Source organism: Solenopsis invicta, chromosome 3, assembly GCF_016802725.1.
Source record: "Solenopsis invicta isolate M01_SB chromosome 3, UNIL_Sinv_3.0, whole genome shotgun sequence".
Lineage (NCBI taxonomy): Eukaryota > Metazoa > Arthropoda > Insecta > Hymenoptera > Formicidae > Solenopsis > Solenopsis invicta.
Window position 1 is genome coordinate 29784604 of NC_052666.1, and position 21606 is coordinate 29806209.

At 33.1% G+C, this 21606-nt stretch overlaps 1 protein-coding gene across 4 annotated transcripts in view; it reads right to left on the reverse strand.

Annotated features, from left to right (window-relative positions):
• Nucleotides 1-8196: 8196 nt before the first annotated feature.
• The window catches only part of LOC105204533 (period circadian protein), a 41725-nt gene continuing 28315 nt past the window's right edge, over nucleotides 8197-21606 (reverse strand). For 2 of the 4 annotated variants that reach the window (XM_011173624.3, XM_011173623.3), the window contains exons 6-17: nucleotides 21227-21457; nucleotides 18421-18605; nucleotides 17923-18207; nucleotides 16318-16467; nucleotides 14309-14516; nucleotides 13606-13991; nucleotides 12587-12771; nucleotides 11854-12017; nucleotides 10745-10986; nucleotides 10260-10538; nucleotides 9874-10176; nucleotides 8197-9645 (exon numbers count right to left, since the gene is read on the reverse strand). In XM_011173624.3, coding sequence (XP_011171926.2) covers nucleotides 9541-9645; nucleotides 9874-10176; nucleotides 10260-10538; nucleotides 10745-10986; nucleotides 11854-12017; nucleotides 12587-12771; nucleotides 13606-13991; nucleotides 14309-14516; nucleotides 16318-16467; nucleotides 17923-18207; nucleotides 18421-18605; nucleotides 21227-21457 — 2723 coding nt within the window. In that variant the 3' untranslated portion in view covers nucleotides 8197-9540. The remainder of the gene's footprint in view (nucleotides 9646-9873; nucleotides 10177-10259; nucleotides 10539-10744; nucleotides 10987-11853; nucleotides 12018-12586; nucleotides 12772-13605; nucleotides 13992-14308; nucleotides 14517-16317; nucleotides 16468-17922; nucleotides 18208-18420; nucleotides 18606-21226; nucleotides 21458-21606) is intronic. The other 2 variants (XM_039446605.1, XM_011173625.3) reach the window with 2 other exon arrangements.

Here is a 21606-nt window from a genome sequence, read left to right on the forward strand (position 1 = left end):
TCAGATGAATTGCACTGTGTTGACTTGATCTCGTCATTTTGATGTTTCATAGAATTTACGGGATAATCATACCGCACCGTCGAATTGTCACTTTGCTTATCGCCATTCGTTGAATTTTCCTGAGTCTCAAGGGTTGAAGCGGGAAGCAAAAGCACGAAATACCAAAGTACCTTACTTGATACACACATCATTAAACTATTGAGGTGAAAATTAACGAAACTAACTTGACTTTTCTTTATACCTTATGAACAAACGTCTAACGCGATGTTGTTATAATTACGGAAATGAGTGTGGTTCCATTCTGCAACGATTTTGTCTGTAAAACAATGAATGTGTACGGTGACAGAGCAACGAGGAGAGACTTTTGTTAATTGGTAAAAATAATTAGGATAGGCGCGTGCGTAAATAATCTCCGAATTGTGCGTGAAATCTCTGTATTTTTAACATATATGTTTATCTTTGTATTCTCTAGAATGATATCTTCAGTCTACATGTATAACATTGGAATAAAGTAAAGACGAGATAGATGAGAAGTACTAATAATAAAAAAGAAAATTTGATCTTGATCTATTAAGAATAAGGAAGTTTAAAATAATGCTCGAGATAATATTGATACCTTGTTAATACAAAATTGTAGACCTAAGTTACATCGATCATAGACAACTGCATGCTTCTTATGCAGTTCCCGATGAAGAAGGTATTAAATTTAGCATATATATACTACGTAGCGACATGTAGAATTTTTCACAGTTTTCGTTGTCGAAAACAATCGTGAAATTAGAGTTTGATGAAAACAGATATTGTAAAACTACAATTACACAGAACATTTCTGAATTATAAGTTATACATTGGTTACAAGCAGTTACGTTAGTGAAATTTGATTGTTATTGTTAATGTTATTGTTAATATTACTTTCTTTGCGTTTTGTGTTGACTTTGTACTTGAATTACGATTATCGTAATTAATATAATCTATTTTTAGTGAGAAATGAGCATTATTTTAATACGATGTAATATCGATGATTTTTACGTCAATCTGACATTGATTCGATGAGTCATTTCTCGTTGGGTAGAGAATCAAGTAATTATACTCTCTACAATTATTATTAAATGATTGTGAATAAAATCTTCGACAACAGCCGTAAGTAGTACCGTATTATAATGACATAAGAAATGATTAGTTAAGGAGATTCAAGAAAATTTACATCCCGGAACTAAAACCTGATCGGAGTAAACTATTATTAAACATAAGTGTAAGTGAAATTTAAAAATATTAATTTATTTTGGCATAATAAAGATTTTCAAATTTTTTAATTGTAATTAAAATAAAAAATTTAAGTAAATAAACGGTATTTTTATTTAATCATTTAATTAAATGAACGGTACGGAAAACAAAATACACACATCTGCAGAACTTCACTTCGCGCGCTCTTCATCGAACATCAGATTTGAGAATGTCGTCATTGACTGAAATGGACGAACCAATGAGAGGAGGAGGATCGGCGAGCGAGAGAATTAAAATATTCAACTAATTACTTTGCCTAAACTTGTTTTGTCACACTGAGGATGGTCCAAAGTCCAAACCGTAGAGATCGAAACGTTAAATTTTGAAGAAAAATATATAAATTCACACTCGAAGACCTTGTGTTTGGCTTTTAATTGGCCCTAATTTTGGCATTATTCTTAATTTATTTCCTTGGAGCCTACCTAATTTATGAGAATATATATAATTTTTAAGTTTAAGAGTCTGCTGATGAATATGAGTCACAAATAATTTGTTTCTTTTAAAAATATATTAAGCACAGACATCGAGATAATTAGACTTCAAATTTCGAGCATTATTTCGATGCAATGTAATGTTGATGATTTTGACGTTGATTCGATGAGTCATTTCTCGCTGGGTAATTGTTATCTGGCTAACTGGTACGTGTTGAATAAACAAATTTATAAGGAAAACGTTCCTCCATTTATACTGCTTTGCTTATTTTTACATATACACACGCGCGTGTTTATGTGTGAGTGTATAAATAAGCAAAATAGTATGATGCAAAATAACGAGCGCGCACGCGCGTGTGTGTCCGTGTGTGTGTGTGTGTGTGTTTGTGTGTCGTTTTACACAAAGTTATAGTTAGTAAAAAAAAACAATTGTTCTAAAAAGAAATGAAAACAATTTGAATGAGTATATTTATATAAGCCTAACCGAATGTTTTTACTATTAATATTATTTATTTGCATATCTTAAAATCATAAATATTATTTGCATATATTGAAACAAAAAAAAATTAACGTTTTGATCCCAATATTAGGTCCTCTTCAGTGTTACAAATTAACTTCAATTCCAATTTTAAATACCTTTTTACAGTATATTATCCTTTGTTTACAAAATTACATATAGTAGATCTAGATATCAGAGAATGCTGTTACATCATAAATATGAATCCTCGTGTGCATTATCAATTTTGCTTCCTGTCCGATCTTTGCAAACTTCTCGCGTTATTTTATTCATTAAAAAGTTTTACCAATGCACAGTATTTAATGTTTTATCCTTGGCTATTCTTGCAACCATATAATAGCATACACACATTTTAAGGTACCTTTTCATTTGCAGAACGCTGCGGCAGTAAATTTATCACTTGATTCACAATTAATTTATCTTTTCTTTTTTTCCATGCAATGTAAAAAGAAAAGAGAAGAGATAAACTGTGAACCACGTGATATCTTTCTTGCCACAGCAATGCTGCATATGAAAAGATACCTTTGCACTTCTTTCGATTATACTGTCTCATCCATATAATTAAAAAGTTTTTCCGGTAGAGTTGTAATATCCATCAACAGTTGAGTTTTTAATTACGATAACATACGAGATAATAGATCTAGCATTACATTATTAATTGATATAAATCTATATTGTAATACCGTATTCTAATAAACTAATAAATTAATAGTGATTTGAAGAAATTGATAACGGTATGTAACAAAAGGAAGGTAATTAAATAATTTAAATGTTATTTGATGAGGAAAACAAAATATACTATATAATAAGTGATACGGGACTAGTGAATGGTATTTTTAGTAAAACTTTGACTTTATCTTATTTACTAAAACTTTTTCGATTCTATCTTATTATGTTTAGTAGTGCATATTTAATAAAATTTTACAGAAGATTCCAGCAATAGACAAATTATTAATATAATGCATTTATCATAAGCGCAAGTGACAAAAGATTTATCACACATTTTTCCGATAAATGGTTAAAATCTGACTCATGTAATGAATTATTTGTAATGATTATGATTGATTTTAAGGTAAAAAGAGAGATGTAAAAGAGAGATGATAAACCAAGCACTGTGTTCGTCTTCCAGCAAACGATAGCACACGAACATATTCCGACAAATGACAAGAGAGGACTAGTGAACACTACTGAACACGCGTCGTCCAAGACGGTGTTTCACAATCTCACATATGTGCGCAGTGGGATATTTTACAATACTACATTCCTGCATTCGTTGTAGTCTTCTAATAAAAATGCGCGCGCAAACTGGTTTAAGTCCAGGATAGGAGCACTAGTAATTTCAAGTGCTAGTAACTTTCTTTAGGAAAATTTTCATTTCTATAGTGTTTTCAGGAATGAAAATGATCGCGAACAGGCACGAACAAGCAAAAATGTTTTTTTTTTAAGTGAAGAGTTTGGTAAATTTTGTTTATTATTATTATAAATTTTTTAATTTTGTTATATATTTTATTTTTTAATGTTTTTATGAAATGTAATACGGTAAAAATTTTTGAATCGATCGAAGGAGGAAAACGAAATTATTATTGTGGTATCATTATTGTGATAAAAGCACTAATGAGATATCTTATTAAATTATATAAATTATTTGTTGCTAATTTAATTATACAGAAAGTCGCCACAATATCGACATAGGATTTGACACACTTTTACTTCTCGGAAAGTGACACACCTTTACCTCTCAGGAAAGTGATACACCTTTACTTCTCGGAAATTAAACATTGCACTTTATTAATACTGATAAAAACCTAATCTGCTTAAACGAAATTTGAAATATGAAGAAAGAGGAAAATCATAAATTAGCAGTAGGCATACCAACAATTAACACAGTGTTACCACTAGAAATGGAATTAAGTTCAATACCAAGCAAAATAAATTAAAAATTATTACACGTACTTGACATCAAAATGATATTAAATGGCTGTAAAATGCTGATTAAAAATCATTTTTTGATTAGTCACAATTTATTTTAACATTTTTCAGATATTTCTTTTAAAAAAAACTACAAATGAAACTTTACAAATATAAATACGTAAAATAAAAAAAATTTTTTTATTAGATGATATAGCAGTTTTTACAGTACTATATCGTATTTTGTATTAATTAATGTATTCATAAAATAATCCAGAACAAAAAATCTGAAAAATTGGGACAAGAGGTACTTCAACTTCTTGACTTCAATTTCATTTTTTTGATTTCAATTATCTAAATAAATTCAATTAACTCAGGAAAGGTGATGCACAACAATAGCATATCTTGTTTTAGCTATTATTTTTTTCTCGCGTGCACTTGAAATCTTGTGAAAATATTGCTAAAAGGTTAATTTAAAAAATTGAAAATCTTTCTGAAATATTACGAAAAAGTTACTGAAATCTTTCTGAAATATTGCTGAATTTACTAAAAAGTTATTGAAATTTTTATGAAATACTGCTAATCGTAACCCTCTAAATATTATAAATTTAAATATAAATTATTATATTTAGAATATTACAAGTATTAAAAAATTATAATAAATCTATATGTAAAATGTAATTAATATTTTTTTATTCTATGCTTTCATTTATTATTTGCAATTTGATTAATATGAAAATGTAAAAATAATTTCTGAAATATAAAAGGAATGAATAATATATAATAAGACAATAATATTTTATTTATCTCATATTCTTGTATTCCTATTACATAAACTTAGCACACTCCGCAAGTAGACTTAAAAAATTTTCGCTGATTTAATCGGCGAAAGCAACACGCCGTGAACACCAAATTAAAAAAAAATTTGTTTGTTCAATCAACGAAAGCAACAAAGCAAATTTTCTATGTTAACATATCTAAGCAGAAAATGTAAAAAGTCCAATTTGAAAATTTACTACATGTGTAGAAATATTTCTGTTGCAACATTTCATATCACATTTTGCAGAAGTGTGCATATGAAATGCGAAAGATGGAAGTTTTCAAAAGCTCTGCAACAATCGATGTATGGGAAATTATCCAAATGTAGCTGTGTTTAGCTGTGAAATCAAGTTCAGCGGCAATCAATTACTATTGCGTAAAATTAAAATTGCAAGCATTAATAGCAACTAATTTGAAAAATCATCATAAAGTTTAGTATCAATGAGCCACGTTTAGTTACCTTCACTGAGGTCTAAATGCTGTGCAAAACAATTTTATAGGAAAAAATATTTGCTTAAGTAATACAGCTGCAGTCATAATTCAGATTAGATTTCGCAAATGTTTCTCAGATTCATACTTAATCATTGGTATATAAAATATTGTCTCTGATTGTTATACACGTCGCGACCATTATTTACGACGACACGTGAAAATACGTAGTATACAAAATATCTTTCTCCTGCATGATATTGTATACAGTCTATTTAATAAAATCATGATCGACATAATTTGTAATTGGTATAATATATTTCAAAATTTTGTGTGAGCTGGTAAAGAACACTTTTCTCCTTTTCTGATGCTTTGCGAAGAAAAGCTTAGTTGTCGTTAAATTTTTACCAGCAAATCATAAGCGTCATGAGTAACGATTGTTAACACTGAAACAGGCTCTATTGAGAGGCAGAAGCGATTTGGCTTCAATCAATTGAAGTCATAGTTGCACGATGCAAATTCTATAAAAAATGTTTGGAGATATATTAATCTTCCGTAGTCAAACTCTTTTTTTGCTGATTTCCTTGTCCAATTGGATTACTGGTGCCTAATAGTGTTTTTAAAAAAGTTTTTAAGTTTTAAAAAATTTGAAAACAGTTCTATACTCTCTTTCAACATTCCAGAATACTCACAATTGTTTGACCAGAAACGTTTTTCACTTTTTTTTTGTGTGTCCAAATTTGAGACAGAATAATTTAAATTTGAAAATTTGTCCATTTAAATTCCCGATTGGATCAGGGTTAAACATAAGCTTTGTGGAAAATAAATATTCAATTTAAAGCAGTTATCTCGAGAAATTCGTTGAATATGGAGATCCTTACCGCATGAATACATTGTTAACTTACAATTAGTGTAAGATATACCTCGGAGATGTCAGTTACTGACGTCGCTAGTAACTGAGCACATTATTAATGTAATTGCATTTTACCTCTAATCAAATAAATATATCTATGTATTTAAACTTTTTTGCTAACTATCTAGATAGCAAGTTGCTGTTATATATCGTCACTTTAATGTCAAAATGACGTCTTTCGCAGCATTTTAACGTTAAAATGATGACAAATGTCAGTTTGTTGCTTGGGTAAATTTTTCTACAAATTAGATCGACTATACTTTTAAAAGACAAACTATATACAGTTTGTTCCACACGAAAGTGTACGGGCTTTATTTAAAATTACCGATAATAGTGTGATCTCCTTTATAAAAAAAAGCTTGAAGCGTGCTCTTTTGCACAATATAGGCTTTGTTACTCGTATTATTCAGAACAGAATCAAGAAGCTATGGTGCTATCTTATGAATACGTAATTGAAAATCTACCAAGAAGATGCTAAACAATAATTAACAATGGGGACGGCCGGACCCCATTACTAGGTAATTATACAATACTTTTTTGTATCTATTTTGATATACTACAACAGTCCTTTTTGTCTATTGTAAGTTGTATTTTCTCTATATAGGCTTACTATATAGGCTTATACTTTCCGTATACTTTCTTATGAAACAGTATATCGCATAGCGCAGTTAACTCCGCACTTTTCCACAATTTTCTCCCAGACAGCGCAAAACATTCTAATAATGTTGCAATTCGCAATGTTTCTGCAATGTCACTGAAATATTGTGATGTTGCTGCAACATTGCTGAAATATTATATTATATTCTGTGCCGTATGGGCTGAAATAGATTATCAAACTGCAATTACATAACTTCGTGCTTTCGATTACGTGATTGGTGGCTAGCGAAGCTAGCTCGATTTTCACGTGGACGTATTATTTTCTAAACACGTGATTACACAAATTTAAATTTATATAATTACAATAGTCACGTTACCGCGCATATTACTCTTTTATCTCGCCACTGTTTGAACTTCATTTATTTGTTTACTGGAGATAAATTTAGATCTTAATCAAACTTAAATCGTTTATAAAAAAATTCATCAGAATTTGAATTCTACCGAGTATGATACGGAAATATGGTAAAATTAGATCATATTACAATAGATTATTTTATTTAAGACTTTGTGTTATTCTTCTTATTAATATTTCTAAAAATTTCTTGAGGATTTTACGGAATTTTCAATATAAATCTATGAAATTCTGATAAATAGAGCGTTATCGAGCGCGAGTAAATTCGAGAAAAATATAGCGTTTTGTCAAATATGTCTAAAAATACAGTTTGCCTGAGAAAACTGGTGTAAAAATTGTAGATAAAAGAAATACATATTACACGTATAACTGTTAAATCTAAAAAAATACGGACGCAGATATAATCTAGAAATATAAATATAGATACTTACACGCTATAATTATATATATAATTATAGTTTGTAAGTATCTATATACATATATATATATATATATATATATATATATATATATATCGCTTTATGTATATTTCGGTCCAAAATATCTTCCAGAGATATAAAAACGCTAAATATACAAATTGCGGTACGCCCCAGCACCGCAGGTATTGTGTGGTGCTACATATGTAGCTACTGGTAGATTCTCTCTCTCTCTCTCTCTCTCTCTCTCTCTCTTCTTCTTTTCTCCCCCTCTCCCTCTATTTAATTATGACCCCTAAAAGTTACAAGCGACGACTTATAATTGTACGTATCTTGAATGAAATGCACGTCTCGCGTAATTTATCCGCAATTTTTAAGCCATTCCCTAATAAGGATCAAAATCAATATACATATACTTATCGATGACGGATTTTTGACAAGGAATTTTTAATCGTTGATTATACATGAAGTTGGCATTAATAGAAAGTAAGAGAGATTTATGTAATTACAATCCATTATATTTTCCAATAAATTTATAAGCTGTTTCTTGTCTTTTTTATATTAACCATAATATGCGATAATGTAATAAAATTAACACTAAGAATTATACAAACTTATAAAATATATTAAGCAATGCAAAATGATTCTGCTATCAATATACATGTTTCTAGTCGCCCGAAACATCCGCGTTGATCTTCTCCTTTAACGTGAAAGACGTTTAACGAGAGAATACGATTGTATATAGAAACAAATCTAATTAAGCCTAGCACTCTCATTGCATAATTTAATTTCGCAGATAGGCACGAAATTGTTTTTTTATATTTTTAAATATATTATATAAATTCATATAAAATATATATATTTTATACGTATATTATATGTACATTTATAAAAAGGATACGTGTAAACATCTATAAAAAAGGGAAATCTCTATTTCTCAAAAATATATATGTGCAGCGGTAGAAAACGTATTATTACGCAAGTGTTATACTATCAAAAGTGTCATCTTTCCATTCTCTTCTCGTGCGCACTATTCGTTTAATAAGTACAAAATCGACTATAATCTTTCGATCGATTTATATCTATAACGCAAACATGTTCACAAAATTACGCAAGCGATACTAAAAATTGTGAATATGTAATGTTCGCGTTACTCGATATTGTTGTAATACTTATTTATTTTTGACACAGAAAAAAACTTGTCATCATTTCTATTCACGTGTTATCCTAATTATTTTCTTTCTACAAGATGTTTCTAAAAATTTTGAATCACAACGATTTTATCGGTAATTCAAAACTGTGTAATTAAAGAAATATCTGGCAACTGTGAGAAACACATACACAAATAAAATGCAAATCCAAATAGCTCGTGAAAATCTCGTAAGTATATATTATGCATTCTACTTCACGCTAAAAATATTTAAAAATGTACTCGAACTTGGCTAATTGTAAGACAATTTTATCAATCTCTCTCATGATCTGATTAATCTCTCAATACGACGCATTTATTACATATTTGTGATCTAAGTGTATTTCCTTAAATAAAAATAGATCCTCTCAAGAAAGATATGAGAACTGGCAACGTGTTATTAAAATGCCGATTAAATCACGTGTTCCTCACTGAGTGCATTTCATTCGTTGTTTATATACACACAAATCAACTCGCATTTGCAGTTCTTTCTCAAAAACATTTGCTCCAAGAATTAATTCTGTCCTCAATTCCTTGGATCTATTCAAGAGAAATGCGAGCATGACAAAGCAAACGCTAACTTTGAGTGTCTTTTGAGATCGTTTGTGGCGAATCAATTGCACTTTTATGAATGCTGACAAGATACAGTTTGAGACGATGGGGGCGGTAGAGGCGCATTCTCCTCGTGGATCATCACTAGCTTGCCGTACTTCATCATTCTCTGCTTGCGCTGTAAGTAGATCAAATTAGATTGCTTTATACAATACAAAATATTTCAGTGAATTTTATATGAAAAGAATGATTTTACTAGAATTTAGATCTAAAAATAATTATGTTGATATTATTTTCACATAAAATTAGTATCTGATCTGTACGTAACTAAACTTTTAAATACTGCAATAAAATTGTTTTTTCTATGTAATAAATGTCGCAATATTTTCTTAATCGTTCCACCTACCTGCGATTCAGTCCAACTGCCGTTACTACTCCCGCTGTCGCTTCCGCTCGACGTAATTCCATCCTCGAGGATGAGTTTGGTGCTGAAACCTTCCACTTCCAGGTCTAGATAGAGCTGTCCTAATTGATCATTTACCAGTAACGGCTGATTAAAGTTCTTCATTGCGTCTAGATCGGCCTTCAACACTTCATTCAGCGTCTTCGGATGCATCTGGTACTCGTAGATCAACTCCGGCGTCAAGTGGACGCCCTCTAACCAGGATGGATCTCTCCTCCGCATTCCCTGATGGCACTTGGTGTTCTCCTGCGCATTTATTACACTCGTACAGTTAAGTATATAAATATTCAGACGCCAATAGGATTTAACAGAAGAGTCTAAAAACCCACGTATAATCGAGATGGCCCTTGAATGTCTTTCGAGCATTGCTCCATTTGATTCTCTACTTCGCAAGAAACCTCGCACGTCTTCTGATCCGGATTGCAGCTGCTGTCACTGCTTTTGTACAAGAAACTACTATAAAAGCTGGACGAACTCGACTCGTCGCCATTGTAGTCGGTTGTCCGGCGATGCTCTTTCATGGTCATCGGTGTCGGAAGATCCACCACGCTCGAGCAGCCACCATCATTGCTCATGCATGACGAGAACATTTCGCCGGGTGACAAAACCTGCCAGAATCAGCGGTGTTAATTAATGTTTTACTGAAAAATTGAAATTATTAAAAACATTAATTCCAAAATGTCAATTAATTTAATTCATCAAAGTCTCATTGTCAGTTATATAGAAAACATTTTCTTTTTTTCAATTATCCTCTACGATAGGCAACTTATACATAACAGAAAACATGACAAATTATCTAGTATGGCCACTTTACCTTCTCAGACATGGCCATTATGCTCCCCGGCTCGGCTTTGACGCTAGTCGCCTGACTGGTTGGTTGTTTACGATCCGAACATTTGTTATTGAGCTGCTGATTTTTGCACGTTGTCGCCGTCGGCGCTTGCTCAGGTATCAAGAAAGGTCGATACATCATAGCGCGCGGTGGAGGAGTGCCGATCACAGCTGGATAGATCATCCCAGCCATCGTCGTCGCGACATAGGATACTGGAGCAAATACTACAATTCTTTTATAGCTTCTCATAGAAGACTTATTTCTTAATATCAATTCGCGTATTTTATTTGAAAACTTTGAAAACGTCTCTCTCAAAGGTACAAAAAACTCCGCACTAATCTTATGTTTAAATTTCGGTTAAATCAACTATAAGATATGAATTTATATCCAATAAACGGAAATGTATTTAATTGAAAATTTGTAATACATTTTAATTTATTTGAATACATTTTGAATTCACGAATAGCAATTATGTCATTCTAATCCTATGTCATAAATTAGTGCGGGGTTTTTTATACAAGGGTTATTCGGAAAATAAGGTCCGGAACAAATATGGAAACTATGTAGAAAAATAGAGAAACATGTAAGAAATTGAATGAAAAGTTTTTTGAAAAAATCTGTGATGGTTTATGTTTTATAAGAAATCCGAATAACCCTCGTAAATTGTTTTGAGTTGTAGAGTAATAACACGGTTCAGCAAGAAATACTAGAACGAGACAAGCCATTCCTGTACCCTTTTGGATACTGCAGAATACGAATCGGGTTTCCAAATTGCAAATTGCTTCATTACGTTACAATTTTGAGAAATTTTCAATTAAAGTTGCAAAAAACTATTTTCATGTAGCTTGTCGTAGATATTAATTACGATATATTGTATGACATAATAGAACAATTTTATAACAGTCAAAATTAAATATGTTGTTGCAAATTTTATAACACAAAATCATAACGTGATGAAACAGTTTAATATTTATAATTACTCATTCTAGTGTTAAAAAAAGTAATTTTTTGTTGAACTGTTTAATAAACAATAAGAAGAAACTCGGTTTATATCTTTACATCTTGGATTAATTGTTAAACAAAACACTTACTGTAAGGATTGTGTTGTACTGATTGTGCTGATGGTTGCGGTGGACTAAGTTTCTCCTGCGACGGTGACATCGTCGTGGACTTGTTGGGTTGCGGTACCGGCATGTAGTATACCGGTATCACTGATGGGAGTAAGGGAAATTTGGCTGCAGCCTCCAAGTTGACACTGGAATATTTAATTTTAAATACGTGATTCGTGCACTGTGAGAAAAAACGATTTCACATTTTAACTATAATTTATAATCATTTCTGATGCTAATTATATATTTATAGTTGTTCTGATTTATCATACAACTCATAGCTATTAGTGTTATGTAAATAGTAAGGGAATATTTATAAAATAGGAACGTTCCAAATTTCAATCAGCTTATCTTGATATTTTACTACATTAATATTCGAAATTATCATGGTTTATAAAATTTCTTCACGATTATTTCTTAATAACAATTATTACTAACATTATAATAATAACTATAAAAATAAAACTCTCCTAATTATAATTATTTTACAATATTATAATACATAAATATACACTTTTCTCTTAATGTAGATCACAATTTGTTTCCTTCATTATTATTATTAATATATTACACACACCTCCTGAGATTTTTATTTGACATTCAGTATATAACTAAGATTTTTACAAATCCTACATTAACATTTTTAAAAATGTATGTTTAATATTTAGTAGTTAATATATTCTGATCTATCTTATTAATATTTTAGAGCTCTTACTTGATGGGTGGAACACATGATTGAGTAGATGCAGATTGAGAGGGCACAGTGACCGATAATGGTGACCAAAGATTAATATTCGCTCCCGCCTGTAGGACGGTCGACTGACTCATGCTGGTGACGGTAGTTGTGAGATTTGCTGGACCCATCGTGCTTGTTTTCGAGATTTTATCGTGTTTGGATACCTATTTTCATATCATAATCGCATTTAAATTTTATTTCTTTTTTAGACATTTAATATGCATTTTATTATATCTCTGCACTTATATTTAATATTTATAATACTTTTACGCATTTTTTAGCATTTGAACTAAAAATTGAAATATATGCAACAAAAATATAATTAATAATATGTAAAATTAAAACTGATAATGTGAATAATAAAATTAAGTGAAGAAGAACGCCAATTTTCGATCAAGGCGGATTTTGATGTCTTTAATAATAATTAACACAAGTAAGGAAGAGTACGCTTAGTCGGACATATTTGCAGTTTTTGCTTTCTATAGGGCGCAAATACAATTCGATCGTAAAACCGAAAGTGCCGTTGAAAAAATAATTTAATACCCTTCATTTTTGTTCTGACCATTTTGACTCTTTAATTATCTTAAATCAATTACTTTTCAAAATTTTAGCACCTTTAAATAATGATTTAGAAGGGTTTTCTTCTTTTAAATTTAATTTTTGTACAATGGCTGAAAATATATTTGCATTTATTCTATGAATGTTAGAACTGTTAAACTGCTGTTATATGTTTGGTATCTTATAAGAACTTTACATTATAAATGGTACGCAAATCTGCTTAAAAAAATATTCATTTAAATTAAAAAGATCTTTTTTAGAACACGGTCCGATTTAGCCCACTCTCCCCTATTATTTAGCATCAAAAATCTTCTCCTTCTTCGCTTAAAGATAAAATTGTTTAATTGTTAATATTGTAATTGATGATAATTAATGATAATTTAAGTAGTAATTCACCTAATTAAGTTAATTTTCTAAAATGTAAAGAAAGTAAGGTACACCTTGAAGTTATCACCCTCCCGGCTATGACTACCGCTTCTTTTGATCCCGTGACCTTGATTGACGTAATGGTCAGTACCGTTGACTTTTTCTGTCTTGATACGAGAGTCTTTAAGCTTGTCGCTATTCTTAATACTGGAGCGTAACTCTCGGTGCTTCTGTATCATCAGCTTCTCCATGTCCTCATTGTGGCGATTCAACAGCGATTCCGTCAGCATGGGCGGCTTGAAGCTCTCCGTCGCGTTGGTGTTGCTGTTGCTGGCGGTGTTGGACGCGTCGTCGCCCCGACTGGCCGATCTCGTCTGATTGTTGGAACCGCTGCTCAGATTTTCCGCGCTACCGCTACCGCTCGCCCCGCTGCCATTTATCGACGACATACACTTCCGGGCTGAAGATAAAAATTTATAATAACAAATTGAAATAAGACATAACCAATTGAAAGCAGCTCTTAATGTTCAATAATTTTCTTTTTTTTCCAAATAAATGTATAAATATTAACAAGATTCCTTCAAACTGCGCACCGCAATTTTGCAGGACTTACAACTCGGCTTTAAAGAACAATCCAAATGTGTTATAATATTACAAACTGAAATTGCTAATCAATTTAATTATTTATTTGATACTTGAGAAATTTGTTTCAACATTTAAAAAATTTTTCCACCAAATTGAAATGTGAAAAGAAAGAACGGCAAAAATGATGCTTACCACCTTCGTCATTGCTGGAATTAACATTTTCCTCATCGCTGCCAATGCTGCCATACATAGTTGCATCCGGCGGTTTGCTCTTGAAGAAACGCTCGATGTTCTCATTGTAGTTGAGCTGATTGTAGCTCGGCAGCGTTTCCGTAGAGGACTTGCTGTCATAGTACTCATGATGGGGAGAAATCTCACCAAGCATCACATTGTCATGCTCCTGCAACAAGGAATTGCGTGATTTCTTCACAAGTATATTATAGAGACTTAGAATAAGTTGCCACTAAGGATCGGTACGCAACTTAATCGCCGTTACCATGCTTAGTAATGTTTTTTGCGTGGTCGCATTTCCTTTATTTTTCTTTTCTTTTTGCATGAGCAGTGGGGTAAATGCGCCGGCCAGCCATGGCAGAGAGAGATCAGTCTCGGTTAGACAGAGAATATTTGCTAGAAGCTGTGAAAGACTGTTGTATACCTACTACAACCTTCGCAAACTTGCGGCGCAAGCTTTTGCAGCAAACGCGGATAGCATGTGTTATATACAGCCAAGAGTTAAAATTAAAGTCATGCGAGCACCTCATCATCCGGATCGCAATGTCCTTCGTTGCATCGCATGTCCACCTCTTCCCGACACCTAGATGACCTAGATCCCAGCCCCAATCATCATCAATTGAAGCCGGGTAGAATCGCAGCGAGTTCAGGTTTCCTTATCGCAGAGACAACGAGATGCTGATTTTTGCAATTTTGCATTTTTTCTTTTTGCATGCCTTTACGACGACGAAATCTGAAGTACGAGCGAAATTACACTGCTTTCAATTTTTGCATCCACTACTCCATTCGTACCATTCTTACTTTCTAATACATTTTATCGTTATCTTTCTTATTTTACATTTTATTTGACCCTTGAAGAATACTGTTTTAAAAAGATATCAGTAATGAACATGAGTAGGGAACACCGCACCAATGATCTTGATCTTGACTTGTGTTGTCATTACTCTGAGTGACCTTCAGAAAGTTTTAGGTCATTGTTTGTTAAGCAACCTCATCACAACTTTCCCTGTTTAGAGAATGAAACAAATAAACTCTATAATTATAGTGTTCCACATGAGTCATGCACGGTTCAATGCGAAGCGAGGTCACCCTACACCTCTTGTTTACAAAACGTAAGAAGGTCTACACATAATTGTACTGTTCCATATGGATTTTCAACTTTCCACGCCAAAAACTATGTCTATCCCAAACTTTCCTTGTTTACAGAGCAAAATGAGATCTATACTTGTACTCTCTATCAGAGTAAGTTGGGAAATTATCAGCAAATTACTTCTTTTACAACTGATACAAACCGATATACTTCTCAAACATTTTGTTCATACAGTAAAGTCTCCTTAATTTTGGCCCCTATAATCTTTGCATTCCCTCAAACGTACTTGCACAAACACTAATATACCCCTTCCTTTTACAGAAACCCTTACTAACAGCATGAGTCTACCAATCACCGTGTACTTTGCTCGCGCAAGTACACGGTGATTGGTGGATTCGTGCTGTGGTGAAGGTGTTCTATAATTTTGGCATTTCGCTCTTATCGCCCCATCGACCAAAATTAAAGAGACTCTATTGTAATTTTAACAAACAATCATCTTTTGAAAGTCATTCAAGGTCATGCTCTTGACAACAAACGTCAAGGTCATTGGCACAATGTTTTCTAATCTAAATATTATAATTATTGAAACATGTATTAGGAAAAGCGTATTGTATGCGTTGACGACGAAATTAGATTACTTGGTACCAAAGTAAAAGATCATGCGGTTACTGTACTCGTATTGTTATGGGCGCGCACGCGTACACGCACATGCACCTCGCACACGCACCTCGCACACGCACTACGCATACACGCACACGCTAGTAAAAACCTTCATGATATAAGTATAGTGTTTTATATGCGTAGCATACCAAAGCGTTATAGATTAAGTAATTAGCGTAAAACAGTGTCTCAGCGATACTAAAACGTAGCTAATAGTCACCGAAAAGCTCCTAAGTTCGTCCTCGAGCAGTCCGTCCTTGCCGACGCCGGGCACTGTTGTCTCCTGCAGAAGATTTTCCATGAAGGACGCTAGATCCTTACATCGTTTTGACAGGTCGAGCTCGGTTATATCTGATGTTCTTTGGATGCTCTGTGCACACGTACGATAGAAAAAAAAGAGAGGACAAGTTGGGCTATGAGTCGACTTGTTTCCGTTTCGCGGAGAAAGATTCTCGATCGTTTTGTTTTCTCTTTGTTATACACGGTAAACGCTTGCTTGCGTTTATCCTATACGTACATGAACGATTAACTACCCCTTTGCCATGTTATTGGACTTTGTAGAGCGGGATTAAGCCCTTTCGCTATTAAAGACAAATTTAATTTAAAAATTTTTAATTACAAAATTTCCATACAGCACAGCACCCCAGATAGCACTTGAGCGGCATAATAAGCGCACATTGCCGGCACGATGAAACTGTGAAATGTTATGCCGTACGCGCACGTTGTACTCACGTGAGACAGCATGTGTCTAAATTCGTGCAGTCACATGAAACGAATTATATAAACAGCACGTTAATAGCATGTTGCCGGCATGATGTTACGTTTCATAGCTGACAGACAGTTACTTTTTAACAGTACATTGACGATACACTGAGGTTACATGTGCGTTAAAAAAATCATAACTTCTATCTTTTTGAAACGACACGCCGCATGTACGAATCTGTTGTACAAAATTTATGTATACCCAAGCAAAAATATTTTTCTGCAATTTTTCTGCACATTTCTCCGCTATTTGTCTTAAAATTGGGCCACTTCACACAGAAATTGCATAGAAATATGTGATGAAATTGCAGAGAAATTAACAGAAAAATTTCAACAAAATTTTAAATAAAATTAATCATAAAAGTTCAAATTTTAAATTTAGTTTTTCAATAAAACTAGCTTAGCTGTTTTAATAATTTTATAGATTCTTACGCGAATAAATAAGATTTTCAACAAGGCTGTGACGTTAACTTTTCTCTAATTGTTCAGCGTAACAGTATTAAAATAAAATTATTGAAGAATCAATAATAAAAAAAAATCATGCTTTTACAAATGATGCCATTATGTTACCATCATGTTGTCGTCAACTTGCTGTTAAATGCGGACTGATGAAAACAGTTACTATCGTGTTGTTATCGTACATTTATTACAACAAAGTGATACCATCAAAATGCTTTCAACTTATCGTTATCAAATTTAAAATTGAGAGAATTTTAGAAGTTAGAGCAATATTTCACACATAATAAAGAAGCACCTTATCCCTAGTTCGTCGATCTCTATTTCTGCAACGGTTGACAACAATGTCAGAGATGTTGCAAACATGTCTCGCAACTTATATAAAGTGTTTCATTTTTCATTTGAAATACCTCTGTGAAATATCTCGGAAAAATTCGGTGCTGTATGGATTATTGGAATTGTATGTATGCCTCATTTTTAGGGCGATACAATTTAGGAGGAAGGATGTGCTTCAAGTCTTAAGTCTTAAGCAAGTAAATCGCGAATCGCATCTGGAGGTAGTGTTGTGATGTGTGTAACGGGTAGTGGCCTTCGTCAGTGATCGTACCTCATCTAGAAGTTCCCGTATCTCATCCTGGATAATCTTGGCCTCCTTCAACACTTCTTCGCTAATATTGGCTAAATAGCTGTATTCGGTGTTGCGCGGTACACGGAAGATATCCGGATCCATCGGCCCCTTCAACACCCGATGCTGACCTACGACAAACTCTAGTTTTTTTGTCCAGGGATTGACAAAGGATGACCACTCGGTCTCAAGGACGACGTAACCCCCATTCTGTACGGCAAACCTGTACGGCTTCGACCTGAAGGAGGAGCCTTCGAGCCTCATCACCTGTTCAATGACATTTAGTAAAAGAATTACTAGTAATTTATGACTATGATATGGAAAGGAATATCTAAACGCTCATTCATTCGCTTCTGTTTTCTTTCGTTCTTTCGCACTCTCTCTTTCTGACTTTTTCAAACTCTCGCACGTCTTTCACGCGATCGGTATCCAAGTTTCTCTCTTTCTTTCTTTTTTGGTTGTGGTTGGTCTCATGCTCACAGTCTCATAGATGTCTTTGATGAAAGGTAGATCCTCGGGATGATAGAAGTCAAACAGCGAACAGCCAACCATATCCTGTGGTAGATAGCCGAAGTATTGGACTATATCAGGATCGACATGGGATAGGTGACACGTCGCAGTGTGACGGGTCGTGAATACCGAAGATATTATTGTTTCTTCTGACGCTGCGGATAACGATAAGGTCGGGGTCATTCTCTCTCGTCGCCGTTCACTATCTTAGTGAATGAGATTCTTAGTTATAGCAATGGTTAGGGTTAGATTCCGACAAGCCAGGGCGAGATGCGGAGGAGATTCGCGCGTCATTAGTTAATTAGTCTTGGCACAATTAAAACAAAATCCAGCGACAAAGCAATAAAAGCTCGAGAAGCTACTCGATGCCGTTCAATATTGTCTCCATATAACCATCTGTTCTGGAGATAGGCTAAGCAATTCTATATGTTGCTTGCTTAAGACATCAATTTTCTTCAAAATTTAAACATTTATAATATGATAGGATAAAATTAATTAATTAATTAAATATAAATAGTATAACTGATAAATCAACATCGTTGAACAATTTGGTAAAGTAAACTAGAAATGGAACAAAAATAATGAATAGAAATTAAAGTTCCAAAGAATAAAAAAATTAAAGAAATATTCTCGCTTTTGAGTTAGAAAAATCGATTTTTATTTTATACATTTTTTAATAATTAAAATCTTGTGAAAAAAACAAAGAAAGATCAGATTAAGGAAGTTGGAATAGTTTTTATTAATATGTACAATTTTTGCATTTTTAAACGCGTTTCCCTTATATTCGATCTACTAGCTGTAGTGAACCTTAGGCTGTAAGAAAATTGACCAATCACAGTTGAATGTAAGAAAAAAACTATTAACTCTTTGCACTCCTACATATGTCGAGTGTGACTCGACATCAGTTTTTATCTCAGGAGTTCCTATGTCTAGTCTCACTCGACATAGGAAATGAAATTAATGAAATTGATGAAATGTGATTTGGAGTGCAAAGGATTAATCAACTATGGCTGATCACACACAATTTTTTTATAAAATATTTTAAATATTTTGCTTCAAATAATTTCCATTATACATCATAGCAACAATGAGCGTGTATTTTTTAACGGCTATGCAGATTGAAAAATAACTACCAAAAATATTTCTTTTTTCCCTAATGTATGAAAAACATTTATAAAGAATATTCAAATATTAAAGAAGAAATGTAAATAAAAGAACAAAGTTTCAAATTTATAGCTTTTATATTTTTTCTTCAAAAAATTTCTAAAAGAAAAGGATGTAGAAATGATACCAAAAGCGAGATTATTCCCTTAATGCGATGTTAGAATGACAGAATTACCGATATTACAGGTTAAAATTTTCTTTTAACTGGCTTTACAAAATTAAAAATTTCTTTATATGTTTTTAAAGTACATATAAATATCGAGAGGCTCAACTTAAACTTAAAAATTAAAAAAATTAAAAATTATATACATGCCCATATATGCCGGTATTTTTTTAACATTTTTCCTTCTTAAACTTAAATTTAATCTTCTAGTATTTATCCTTGTGTGTATTTAAAAAATATTATGCGTATGTAATATGGCTTTGAATTTTGTAAAGCTAATTTAAAAAAATTTCAAATTAACTATAATTGATCTATAATTTTGGTCACTCTAGCATCTCCTTAAATCTTTTTGAATAACACAAAGTCCATCTGTGCGAATAAAAATTAATCCGATAATAAAGCTTAACATTGTCATTGTTGCGTTAGAAACTTCCTGTGCGGTGACAAAAAAGCGAAGCGAGCGAACCACCTTGCCGTGAGAGATGATGACGAGTGCGATCTGACAATGTACTGCTTGTGAAATACGAGTGTTCGTAACAGTGGTCTCCAAACTGAACGAAAAACAGAGAAAACCGATTGAACAAAATGAGGAGATAATGGCACAGCGACAAATATAGCAAAGATACGAACAAGGTATCAACGTATATATCGTCACAATCTGCCATGCGGTCGATTTTGAGAAACTGGAAGTGCATTACCTTCGTTTCAGACGTTTTCCATGGAAACCACCGACTCACTGTGAATAACGTCAACAAGATCGGATCAACGACAAGGCTCGATTATCGTAGAGTGATTAAGTATTCTTGTATGACGGATACAGGATGTATCTTGAGAAAAACAATGTAAATAGTTTAGCGAAATTAAAAAACGGAATTATACCACATAAAGATCTCTCTCCTCTCTCCTCCACGCAATTTTTCCGTGTATTCCGGATACATCCTTCGATGGAGTTGATCGTTTACTTCGGTATGCGTTTGTCTATGGCGGGAATGCGGGGTGATTATTAATGAATGTCCCCACTTTTTACCATAGGAGCATGATTTACCAACGAATACGTATTTCTAACATATTATTATATTAGAAATTACAAATGCGTGCTCCTATGGTAAAAAGTCGGGACATTCATTAATCACCCTGTATATTCCAAGCATATTGTTATATTTGCAAGCGATGGAACGCTGTTGATTTAGTAAGAAAAAAATGTTGGAATGTTAATTTAGTAGGAAGAATGTTGCAGGAAATTTTTCTCGAAGTAATTTGACTTTGAATCGACGGTATAGTTTACAAAATCTTCCTAGGATCACCATCATTTTGTCGCACAATTCACACTGGTGATCTTCGTGCTAAATCGCGCCAATTTGCAGCTAATTTTTACGACAATCAAGCAGATTGATTGTTATCGAGTCTTCTCGCCGGTCGGACCTCGTCGAAAACCTTGGACCATGCTACCTTTGTAAGCGGAATGGACGGGTTGAGCGGTAACTACGAGGAACATAGCTCGGTTCTTGGGTTGTTGCTCGGCCGTCCGGTCCCTGAAATCCCGGAAGTTCCGGAATAACAGGGTAAGGTGGAATGGCAGATACAGGTTTGACCTGGCGTCCGCTCGATACCCGTTTGGCACGTTACCCCTGGTAAACTTTCGCAGACCGCAAAACAAGCTCGTCCTCCTTTCATTGATGTCTAAAAAAAAAAGAGTGTTCTGCTTGATGCCAAGATCGAACAATGACGAAATAATTCGTAAATTAATTTCAAAATCGAGAATGGAAATTAGCTGCTCAAGGTAATAATCATAGAAAAAAATTATAACGTAGGCACAGAAAAAAAAGGTT